The sequence below is a fragment of the Salvelinus fontinalis genome, chromosome 15, assembly GCF_029448725.1.
Source record: "Salvelinus fontinalis isolate EN_2023a chromosome 15, ASM2944872v1, whole genome shotgun sequence".
Taxonomy (NCBI): domain Eukaryota; kingdom Metazoa; phylum Chordata; class Actinopteri; order Salmoniformes; family Salmonidae; genus Salvelinus; species Salvelinus fontinalis.
In genome coordinates, this window is record NC_074679.1 from 39,908,368 (window position 1) to 39,921,174 (window position 12,807).

Here is a 12,807-nt window from a genome sequence, read left to right on the forward strand (position 1 = left end):
GAAGGGTGAGCCTTGTGGGTTGGTGGATGTGTGTGGCTGGCTTGGGAGGTCGGTATATGCCCGCAGGCATATACATTCTGGATCAGTTTACTCTCTTGCAGTACCAGCCTTAACCGTACAATAGCTGACCGCTGAAACTGACCTTAGATCAGCGTTTAGGGAAAATCCATGCGCGCGCCCCCGACGCTGTCTCTCCACCTCCCAGTCCCGGTCAAACGGAGCCGTTCTCGCGCACCGTCCACCCACACCCGCCTGTCAGCCATGTTGTTCGTGTGACCCAGCTGTCAGCAACAGGTCCAGTTGACTAAACTAGACAATCTTCTCGGAATTACATCATTTTGCCAATACGAGACGACTGCATAACGCCAGGGAGACTTTCACTGCGGATAGAAAAGTGGAGAAAGTAGTTGTTTTTTTGCCCGATGATTGTGAGAGGTAAGCGACGTAACGCGTTAGTCACCCGAAACTGCCTTGCTGCTTTCCTAGCGAGTCCATGTTATTGCTTGAACATTGAGTTACTGCTAGTCGTAAAATACAATATTGATTGAATGTAGTTAACTACTTAACTAATCATGTTATTACGCATAGGGATTTTGATACACTGAAATATGTAACTTATATCAGCCATTAGAAGTGTGCCCTCACACGAACTTGTTTGAAGTTGGTATTAGGAAAACGACCTTACCTAAAGTAATGTTAGTTAACGTTGCTAGCTAGCTCCCTCAGATTCCTCAAACATAACTTGTTGAACAGGTTACAAACGTGTCTCTCTCGCTTTAGACAAGTAAAGGGAAAGCACCAGTAACGTTAGTGTATCAACTTTAGACGAGATAGCAATAGTACTTACTGTACAATGTAGCACTCTGCGAAGTTGCTCAGATTCTATTGCTAACGTTACTCTTGTTCATAATTAAACTATCCTCCACTTGAACTCAGGGACTCTCCACATCAATGTCAATCATTATTATACCAGGTCATTCCAAACAGGATATGCCTATGCATCGTTTTTGTTTTCTGGCAGCAAAGCTTGGTGTTGTGATTCTACACTTACCTAAAATCCCATCCCCCAGGCAGGCTCCTGTTAAAGCTGTCATTAATAGTGGACGTGGTATTATATTTGTTAGCCTGTACTGTCCTGCCTGTATTCATTTGGGTAGTGCTGAATGGTCCGGACTCACCTGGTGTCAGTATACAGATGTTGAAGGTTCATTATTTAACACTGTCAAACAGACTGCAGACAAACTGCTTTCCATAACTTTAGGGCCATCGAACAGGGATCAACAACAGAACTAGTGAGGGACAGGGATAAACAGAGCTGTGTCAGGACACGGGCTGGTTGGCTGTGGTCCAAGGATCCTTGTGTAAAGTGCCGATTGCATCCTGGGCCCGGGGGACAGTGGTGGTCACCCTATTGTCATCTCTCTCTCTACTGTCACAATCGATGTGGGACGTGTGCTCCGGCACAAAATGGCTGCCGAGGCATGCATCAATCCTGGTGGGTACTATGCCTACACATAACCCCACAGTGCTCGCCATCATGTATACAGTTAATAACAGAACGTACAGTTATTTAACAGTAACATTCTGTCTTAGGGTATGCAATTGGAGAGGCGTGCAAGATATTTGCTGTACTTGTGCCTGTTTGGTAATGCTTTTCCAAAGCCTGAGTATATCCGTAGTTCCTGGACGGGTCTGATAAGGAATGCGTTTTTACATCGTCGACCAGTGCCCAGGAAACAATTAAATCCACTTGTTAGATGCTCCCACCCTCCTCCAAATCAAAACCAAACATTGATGTCAATGTTGCGCGCACACGCTTCGTGCTACTTCCTGTGCGGCCGCATGATACCAGGATTTCAAGGCTGATTTAGCTAGACAAACCGGAGTGAAACCCTGACAGGTGTGCACGCTAAGCGAGACATCCATGTTTGGTTTTCATTTGGAAGGGGGTGGTAGCCTCTAACAACTGAATATCATTATTGCTTGGACACTGCTTGGCGACGCAAACAACAAGTTTTCATTCAGAACCGTCTACCGATTACATATTTACCTTTGGTCGTGGGAAAAGTGTCGCCAAACAGTCACGGGTCAGCAAATAACTCACAAGGTGGGTGATTGTTATACAGCTAGACCAGAGTTCTACTCTGGCCAAGGAAATAGGCTACACATTGGTGGTGTATTGGTTGGTTTCCTGGTGAAAAGCACTGTTTCAGTCATCGTTGGTGATGGAAGTGACTCTCGGTGTCATGGCCACTAAACTACCTTTGTACACAGATATAGCAAACAAATCTATCTGCCTTTTTAACACACAGCACAGCAGTTCACAGAAACAACTGTTCTGCCAAAAATGCCACTTTCCCGTTCATGCAGCAACAATGCACATTCCACCAAATAGTTTTATAGTATTTAAAAAAAAAAAAATGGTGTCTCTGGTTAAAGAACGAGTTTTGATGTCCGTTCGAGTACTCTATTACTCAGGCCCGTCCCTACTAGCAAGCAGCTTTCCAGCTGTGATCAGGAATAGTTTTTTTTTTTTAGTAGTTCCACATCCGCTAATCCAGATTAGCCTTAATCCAGACAGTCAATTCAGTTTAGAAGAGTTCAATTGAGCTAATCTTCTCTAGATCTTCTCACTCTGAGCCGAGGACTTGATCTCCATCTTGTCGCTGGCTCGCTGGGGAGACGGTTGCGCGGGTCCAATTAGATAAATTCTATGTAGATCCACACATATAATGAAATCTTTACAATGTCTGGAGAGGTGTTCAACATGTTTCACGCTATAACGAGAATCTGCGCTGGCCTGTGTAGAATTGGTGCATGTGGATGGAACCCACCCAAAGGCTCCAGGATGAAGCAATGTAGGTAGAGCTAGGGCGAGACGTGCTTCGAAAGAAAGAAAAGTAAACATTTAATCTAAGCCAGTCGGAGATGTCGCAATATGGACACTGCAGGGTTTAGAGAGTTGAACTTGGATCTGTCTGTCTGTCCGTCTGTCTTCATTAGAGGTAGTGATACAATTAACTTCCATCACCATGGTGTCTGTTAGGTGAAAGAGCACAGTGGTTGAAGTGGTGAACCATTAATTTCAAGTACAGGCCATGTTGCAGTGATTCTTTCCAAAGCCCCTATTGTCATTTGAACTCATTATATCACCATGGTGAGATCAGCTTTAGGCCACGTCACCTGTCCCTCTATATTTATCTTACATCAACTCTGTTCTCCTCTTTCCTTCTCTCAGCCTTCATCCTTTCTCTCCATCTCCCTCTCAGAACTGTCAGTCTGCATTCCTGAGCTGTGACAGACAGGAAGGCTCGTGCATGTCTATATTAGGGATGGGCATGAGTACTCGAACTGATGCTAAAGCTCATTTTTTTAGTTGGTGGAACTATTTGGTGGAATGTGCTTTGTGGCTGGCAGAACGAGCAAGTGAAATTTTGTCTTGAAGACAATGTTATTTTGCTTTGACTCTAGTGTTCCATTTGTACAAGTGCATTTCCCGGGCACAACAAAAAACAAACCAAGCCGAGCATCACACTCTTCTTCTCCCTAAATTCCCTTTCCCCTCTGTGTCTCATTCACTCAATTGCGTTGTGATCGCTCCCTCCACACACGAGTGCGCACACATGCTCCCGTTAGGCCTACAGAAGTAAATGCCTAAAAAAATGATATAACTGATGGGATACACAAGCTACATTCCTTGCCAAATGACGACAGTTTTATCACAAATTCAAAATGGACTGTTTGATTGAAGTAGGAAAGTATGTGTTCCAAAAAAACGAGCTGCCGTTTTGGAATATTTTCATCCGGTCTATTTTCCACTTAAGCTACTTTGAGCTGCTAGTGCAATTTCAAATTGGTTAGCCTAGGCCAGGTATTCCCACCCAGGGGTACGTGCAATGTCGTCGGGGGGTTCGCCAAATAATACAGATTTTCAAGCAGTCCATTTATATTTTCCAACGGGGCTATACATTTGGGTGACTTTTTCTTCTTCTTCGCCTGAGTAGCCTCATTTCACTGCCAAAAAATTAAATTAAACCATCTAGTGTTCAGTGAAATAACAACACAATGTCAAATACAGGTAGCCTAGTCAAATAATTAATATCCAATCACATTAACTGTTATTCTCTCGCAGGAATTACACTAACTGTCCATATGTAGCCAAACGTAGCTGCTGCTCATTCCATTTGCTTGAAAATGTTTTTTTTTAAATTAAGGCCCGGATCCATAGAGACACATACCAGCTTTACTGGTAGTACTGCTACTACAAGCAGTACTGTACCTGTCGAAGACACAAGTTGTTCTGCTTCCACGAGCACATCCAATCCTAGCATCAGTAATTCTACATTTGTTGTTAGCCCAGCTAGCATGGACACTGACAGTTGTGAATCTGATGCAGCCGAAGAGCTACTGCCCCCTTACCCTGGAAAGCACCGAAACAACAGACAGGGACGTTGGACCATCGAAGAGGCGCAAATATGATGATAACTACATTGATTTGGGATTCTCTTATATTGGGAGTAGTGCCTTTCCTCAGCCACAGTGTTATATGTGGAAAAGTACTCTCTCACAACTCGATGAAACCTTCACTCTTGCACAGACATTTAGAAACAAAACATGCCAATTTGAAAAATAAGCCACGGCAGTTTTTTGAGTGAGAATTAAAACGACTTTCGAGTAGTAAGACGTGTATAAAAGCAACAGATGCCATTAATAAGAAGGGGCTAGAAGCGTCTTATATGGTGAGCTACCGAGCAGCTAGGACAGGCAAGCCCCATACTATTGTGGAGGACTTAATTCTTCCTGCTGCCACGGATATGGCTGGGACAATGCTGGGGGAAAAGGCAAAAAATAATATACAGACAATGCCTTCATCAAACAACACTGTTTCATGATGCATCAGTGACATGGCAGGAGATGTTTTGAAACAATTACTGCTTTGCATACAAGCCAGTGAATTCTATGCGTTACAGCTGGATGAGGCAACAGACGTGGCGGGCCTGGCACAGCTCCTGGTATATGTCCGTGACGTTTATGGGGGGTCAATAAAGGAAGACATCCTCTTCTGGAAACCAGGACAACAGGAAAAGTACTGGACAGCTTTGTGACATCAAATGGACTTTGGTGGTCAAGATGTGTTGGTATCTGTACTGATGGCGCAAAAGCCATGACAGAGACATAGTGGAGTGGTAACGCGGGTGCAAGCAGTTGCTCCCGACGCCACTTGGGGACACTGCAGCATCCACCGAGAGGCTCTTGTTGCCAAGGGAATGCCTGACAGCTTGAAAGATGTTTTGGACACTACAGTGAAAATGGTTAACTTTGTTAAAGTAAGGCTCCTGAACTCTCGTGTGTTTTCTGCACTATGCAATGATATGGGCAGCGACCATGTAACCCTTTTACAACAACTGGTTATCAAGGGGCAAAGTATTGACCCGTTTTAAAAAAATTGAGAGACAAGCTTAAAGTTTTCTTTACTGACCATAATTTCCACTTGTCTGACGAGTTTCTCACACGACTGGCCTATCTGGGTGATGTTTTTTCTCGCCTGAATGATCTGAATCTAGGATTACAGGGACTCTCCGCAACTATATTCAATGTGGGGTACAAAATTGCGGCTATGACGTGGGGTACAAAATTGAGGCTATGATTAAGAAGTTGGAACGGATGACATAAACAACTGGATTCGTTATCCCTTTCATGCCCTGCCTCCAGTCCACTTAACGATATATGAACAAGAGAGCCTCATCGAAATTGCAACAAGCGGTTCTATGAAATTGAATTTAATCAGAAGCCACTGCCAGATTCCTGGATTGGGCTGCGCTCAGAGTATCCTGCCTTGGCAAATCACGCTGTTAAGACACTGATGCCCTTTACAACCACGTACCTATATGAGAGTGGATTCTCGGCCCTCACTAGCATGTAAACTAAATACAGGCACAGACTGTGTGTGAGAAATGATTTAAGACTGAGACTCTCTCCAATACAACCCAACACTGCAGAGTTATGTGCATCCTTTCAAACAAACCCTTTTCATTAATGTGTGGTGAGTTATTCACCATTTTTGATGAACAATTAAGGTTTTATATGTAAGATGGTTAAATAAAGAACAAAATTATTGGGTATTATATTATTTGTGCTCTCGTCCTGTAAGAGCTCGACAACTCGCACTCATTCTTATGTTTAATAAATGTATCATATAGTGTCTGTGTGTGGCAGGCTTACAATGATGTCAAAAAACAACATTTGAGGGTGCTCAGACCCTGGTGCTAGAGGGGGTACGCAGCTGGAGGTTGAATGTTTGAAGGGGTACGGGACTATAAAAAAAATTGGGAACCGGCTTAGGCTATTACCCCCCTCTAAATATAGACAGGTTCCACACTGAAAATATGCAAAAAAAAACATTTGTTTGATATTTTCGTCAGAAAAGCATATATATGTACTCACCAAACAGATGTCGTGGCTGTAATTCATCACCATGCGGTGTTAAATGTGGAATTGTTCATCCATTATGAAAATTGCAAACAGGCAGAATAAACTAAATAAAATGTCTGTATATCGAAAAACTGAGTTTGGTTTGTAACCTTGAGATAAATGATTAAATCCAGGGGAAAGTTATGATCTCTAATTGATGTCACTTGTTAAATCCACTTCAATCAGTGTAGATGAAGGGGAAGAGACAGGTTAAAGAAGGATTTCTAAGCTTTGACAATTGAGACATGGATTGTGTATGTGTGCCGTTCAGAGGGTGAATGGGCAAGAAAATATTTAAGTTCCTTTTGGGAACGGGCCATGGTAGTAGGTGCCAGGCGCACTGGTTTGTGTCAAGAACTGCAACGCTGTTGGGTTTTTCACGCTCAACAGTTTTCCATGAGTATCAAGAAGGGTCCTCCACCCAAAGGACATCCAGCCAACTTGATACAACTGTGGGAATCATTGGAGTCAACATGGGCCAGCATCCCTTTCGAACGCTTTCGACACATTGTAGAGTCCTTGCCCCAACGCATTGAGGCTGTTCTGAGGGCAAAAGGGGGGAGGGGAGTGCAACTCAATATTAGGAAGGTGTTCTTAATGTTTTGTACACTCAATGTTGATGAATGCTGAAATTATTTTCCAGTGCGGGGCTTGTTCAGTTTTTTTATTTTTATTAGAGTACTCAAAATAAAATAATGTGTGTACTCATCAGTCAAATGCCCATCCCTAGTGGCTGTGTCTGTCTGTGTGAGCTCTGTTTCAGGGAAAGACTCTTAATGCTGAGATGGGAAATAGACCAGTGATGGGTATATGCAGTGACTCTGCATTTTTTTCTACTCGCTCCTTCCTGGTATCTCTCTGGATCTCAGCCCTGATTGGGTGTCGGGTAACAAAAAAATGTAATTAACACTTGTGTCGGACAGAGAGGGGAGAATAATGACAGGGTTAACTCGTGTGGTGATGATGCCATCTCTACTGGCCCAGAGTTCCCACACCGTAGAGGTCTTTTCTCTTTCATTCTCAACGAGGACGTAGTCCGTGTAGAATCGTCTGATCTGATGCTTTATTTATTTTTAACGTGGTGTTGTCTGACCTGTCGAGACTCCAGTCTCTACTCTTGTGCTGCTCAGTGTTCACCTTTTTTCAGCTTGACCCACTCCTGATTTTACCACACGATGCAAAACACATGCAAATAACAGCCAGGCAGGGGGCTTGTGTGTGTTTGTACAGACAGAGCAGACTGCTGTATGTGTCAGCAGGCTCCACCGGAGGGAACCCTGGGTGTTTGTTCACTAAAACCAATTTGCATCCTATATTTCTGTCCACGGACACCTCTCTCACTGATACAGACATAGGCAGAAACAACCCCTAACCGCTTCCACCTTAAATCCTAAGTCATTTGGGAGGGCGAAGGAGAGGGACACGTGGGTTCAGGAGGGAAAGTGATATGAGGAGGGACAGAAGAGGGATAAATACACACAGGAAGAAGGGAAAAGAAGGAGCAGATGGTTAGCACACTCCCCATTGTGAGGCCATCTTGCTTGACCACATTCTCCTGTACTACCCCCCCCCCCCTTCCCTCCTATCGTCTTCCTCCATCCCTCCCTCTGTCTCTTCGCCCTACACTAATACCACACTTGTGTGCCACCAGTACACCCGTCCAATCCCTTCACATCTGTGTTTGAAGTTCACTGCTCGACAGAGGGACCTTACAGATACCTGTATGTGTGGGGTACAGAGATGAGGAAGTCATTCAAAAATCATCTATTGCCATGCAGTCCATGCAACTTTAATATTTTTACTCCTGAACTTATTTAGGCTTGACATTACAAAGTGGTTGAGTACTTATTGACTCGACACATTTTAGCTTTAAATTTAAAAATAACTTGAACATTTCGGAAAAAAATTATTCGACATTGACATTATGGGGTATTGTGTGTAGGCCAGTGGCAATCTCAATTTGATCCATTTTAAATTCAGGCTGTAACACAAATATCTTTATAAGAAGTCAGTGGGTGTGAATACTTTCTGAAGGCCCTGTAGAAGGTTCTAGGATTAGGGGCTAAGGGTTGATTTGGGACTGGACAGGTCAACTCTAAATCCTGGACCTCCAGCATCCTGAAGGGATTCCGTAGAGTACATTTTTTTACTGTTTTATGGCTGAGTCATGTAACCGCCACAGGAAGAACCTCAGAGCTGCCAGGGACTTCCTGTCAGCTGACTGGCTGGACAGGAAGCCACAGGAAGAACCTCAGAGCTGCCAGGGACTTCCTGTCAGCTGACTGGCTGGACAGGAAATGCTGGTATCCGTGTATGTGACTGGAAAGGAACAGGAAAGGTATAGGCATTGGAATTCTCCCTTTTCCTTGTATGGCCTCATTGACATGCCCTGTCCCTTTCTCCATACTTTTCTGGTACTTTTCCTTGTGAGTTCTCCTCTGTGTTGTAGTATTGACCACTGTCAGTGGGTTGTGAAGGTGCTTGTGTTGTTTGTACACAGCTTCCTTCATACACCTCTCGACCTGCCCTTTACCTGTGGGGACAGACAGGCAGACATGCATGCAAGTGACGGGTGTTGTCACTCAGGGGGACAATAAGGGTTTCTTCTAAGAAATATAAAGAGAATATCCACATTATTAGAACACACACACACACACACACACACACACACACACACACACACACACACACACACACACACACACACACACACACACACACACACACACACACACACACACACACACACACACACACACACACACACACACACACACACACACACACATATATATATATCATGGTTGATCAGTATGTATACAGTCTACCACGATCTCCTGCTGACCAGTGTAATCACTATTATGGCTCTTTTGTTGTTAATGTTGTATTTATGAGTTGGCTGCAGTTTTTCTCTTTTACGGTCTCATGCTTGGGATGTAGCCTAGCTGGGATGTGTGTGTCCGCTTGCAAGCAGGATAAAAAGGGAATTGATGGAAGTTTAGGGAACAACGAGAGGAAGCTATGCAGTAGGGTTGGGACGTGGACCTGGTGTCTCTGTGTTGCAGTAGGGTTGGGACGTGGACCTGGTGTCTGTGTTGCAGTAGGGTTGGGACGTTGACCTGGTGTCTCTGTGTTGCAGTAGGGTTGGGACGTGAACCTGGTGTCTCTGTGTTGCAGTAGGGTTGGGACGTGGACCTGGTGTCTCTGTGTTGCAGTAAGGTTGGGACGTGGCCCTGGTGTCTGTGTTGCAGTAAGGTTGGGACGTGGACCTGGTGTCTCTGTTGCAGTAAGGTTGGGACGTGGACCTGGTGTCTCTGTGTTGCAGTAAGGTTGGGACGTGGCCCTGGTGTCTGTGTTGCAGTAAGGTTGGGACGTGGCCCTGGTGTCTGTGTTGCAGTAGGGTTGGGACGTGGACCTGGTGTCTCTGTGTTGCAGTAGGGTTGGGACGTGGCCCTGGTGTCTCTGTTGCAGTAGGGTTGGGACGTGGACCTGGTGTCTCTGTGTTGCAGTAGGGTTGGGACGTGGACCTGGTGTCTCTGTGTTGCAGTAGGGTTGGGACGTGGCCCTGGTGTCTCTGTGTTGCAGTAGGGTTGGGATGTGGACCTGGTGTCTCTGTGTTGCAGTAGGGTTGGGACGTGGCCCTGGTGTCTCTGTTGCAGTAGGGTTGGGACGTGGCCCTGGTGTCTCTGTTGCAGTAGGGTTGGGACGTGGCCCTGGTGTCTCTGTTGCAGTAAGGTTGGGACGTGGCCCTGGTGTCTGTGTTGCAGTAGGGTTGGGACGTGGCCCTGGTGTCTCTGTTGCAGTAGGGTTGGGACGTGGACCTGGTGTCTCTGTGTTGCAGTAAGGTTGGGACGTGGCCCTGGTGTCTGTGTTGCAATAGGGTTGGGACGTGGCCCTGGTGTCTCTGTTGCAGTAGGGTTGGGACGTGGCCCTGGTGTCTCTGTTGCAGTAAGGTTGGGACGTGGACCTGGTGTCTCTGTGTTGCAGTAAGGTTGGGACGTGGCCCTGGTGTCTCTGTGTTGCAGTAAGGTTGGGACGTGGCCCTGGTGTCTGTGTTGCAGTAGGGTTGGGACGTGGACCTGGTGTCTGTGTTGCAGTAGGGTTGGGACGTGGACCTGGTGTCTCTGTGTTGCAGTAGGGTTGGGACGTGGCCCTGGTGTCTCTGTGTTGCAGTAGGGTTGGGACGTGGCCCTGGTGTCTGTGTTGCAGTAGGGTTGGGACGTGGCCCTGGTGTCTGTGTTGCAGTAGGGTTGGGACGTGGCCCTGGTGTCTGTGTTGCAGTAGGGTTGGGACGTGGACCTGGTGTCGCTGTGTTGCAGTAGGGTTGGGACGTGGCCCTGGTGTCTCTGTGTTGCAGTAGGGTTGGGACGTGGCCCTGGTGTCTCTGTGTTTGACTCCCTGACTGAGGAACAGGAGAAACCCTGTTGAAACCTGCTGACCAATGGGAAACGGGGCAGCTGCTACACTCTCTCTCTCTCTCTGAGTTGGTGTGAGCAGCGCTCTGCCCTCCCTACATTATTAATGAGCGGAAGTTTCGCTTGTTTTGTGTGTGTGCAGACACTGATGTGTGTGTTTTGCAGATGACTGCGAGCTAGCCGGCTGAGTAGAAGAACGGGAGTCCACCCCCCCCCCCCCGCCCCCTCTGCCACCTGCAGCCATGAATGGTAAGACCACGTCTTTATTACTCTGTGTGTGTGTGCTGTGACGTTCTCCTGCTCTCTCAAGGGCACATTTAGCTGGTTTTTTCCCCTCCCTGTCTTTTTCTGCTGAGTCTCTTTTCTTGTCCTCCGGTGCAGCAGCAGTGTGTAGTGTATCGCTCACTGGGCTGTTCACTGCAGCACGACTCTGTCTCTGTCCAGCTCCTATATCTGCTGTACCTGATGCTGTAGCAGTGTTGTATCTAACTCTACACCCCTGTTCATAGATCCTATTAAACACTACGCCCGAGTGGCGCAGCGGCCTAAGACACTGCGTCTCAGTGCTAGAGGCGTCACTACAGATACCCGAATCCAGGCTGTATCACAACAGGCGCATAATTGGCCCACCGTCGTCCGGCTTTGGCCGGTGTAGGCCGTCATTGTAAATAAGAATTTGTTCTTAACTGACTTGTCTAGTTACATAAAAACAAATGATCCTGTCTAAGGACCTGTTCATGGATCCTGTCTAACTCTACGCCCCGTTCAATCCTGTTCAGTGTAACTTAAATTCATTTCAACTGAAAATTTTACTCACATTTTGTTCGGTTCTGTGCTCTGATGAAACAGGGTAAAAACGCCACTGAGATGACGGATCTAGTTTTAAGTCCGTCACATCACAGCAGTGTTTCCCTTCACATTTCTTTCAGCAGCGATGGCAGAGTTATATATTTGCATTTTGAGGTGGCAGCCACGATATAGCAGCAGCCGTGCGCCGCTGCTAAATGCATATAGGGGAAACGCTGCACAAACATATTCTACCTACTGGGTTAAAATCAATAGACTGAAACAAAATTGCCCCGTACTGTACTGTAAGACCATAGCCCATTTACAGTGAGCCTACTGTGTTCCATGGTGCAGGGCTGGAATTGATTGCGTCAGGGACAGTCCCCGAGCCTGTCAGTGTAGACCGAGATAAGAGTGAACTGGTTTATCTTTATTTATTACCGTATAATCAGTGATTTTTAAACACACAGACACTAAAAGTGATGTTAGTAGGAATGATGTGGACAATAAAACAATAACGAAGCGATAACTCAAACGGGATACGAGATGTGCTTGTTTTAATGTTTGGAATTTCTGTTGATTACTACGGCTTCCCCTTAGGCCTACCAGTGTGTATTTTACAAATGCCGCATCTCTACGGCAAGACTCATCACTCACCCAGCTTTTGTCGAAGTCAGGCTTGTAGTGTTTGAGATGTGACGTACGAACGAACGGAAGGAGACCGATTTCATAGTCCCCCTCCGTTTTCATTGCGGGGGACTGTAACAATGTTTGTCCTCCACCTTTTTAAAAGAAGAAACAAACGAAAGAAAAATGGGCAACAGTAAATATAGTAAATATAGTCCCCCACGAATGATGCAGCGCCCCCCTTGGGCCAATAAGTGTAATTTTGTAAATGACAGATCTCTATTGCAACACACATCATTCACCCAAGTTTCGTCCAAAATTGGGCAAGTGCTGTCAGATTTATTGCGTGTGTCTAACGGACGGAGACAGGTCCACGGTCCCCGCCCTGGTTTCATCGTGGGGGACAACTTAATGTCTAAATTCCGTCCTTGTTCTGTCGCTCTGATTTGGTAATATTAAGAGGCTTTGCCTGGTGTGTGTTTATTGCGTGTCTTTTAGCTTGAGGTTG

The 12,807-nt window shown here is 45.9% G+C and overlaps 1 protein-coding gene across 3 annotated transcripts in view; it reads left to right on the forward strand.

Moving 5' to 3' along the window:
* The first annotated feature begins 225 nt into the window (after nucleotides 1-225).
* LOC129811982 (intersectin-2-like) overlaps nucleotides 226-12,807 on the forward strand; it is a 37,214-nt gene continuing 24,632 nt past the window's right edge. For all 3 annotated transcript variants that reach the window (XM_055863806.1, XM_055863808.1, XM_055863807.1), the window contains exons 1-2: nucleotides 226-435; nucleotides 11,052-11,135. In XM_055863806.1, the coding sequence (XP_055719781.1) occupies nucleotides 11,129-11,135 (7 nt within the window). In that variant the 5' untranslated portion in view covers nucleotides 226-435; nucleotides 11,052-11,128. The remainder of the gene's footprint in view (nucleotides 436-11,051; nucleotides 11,136-12,807) is intronic.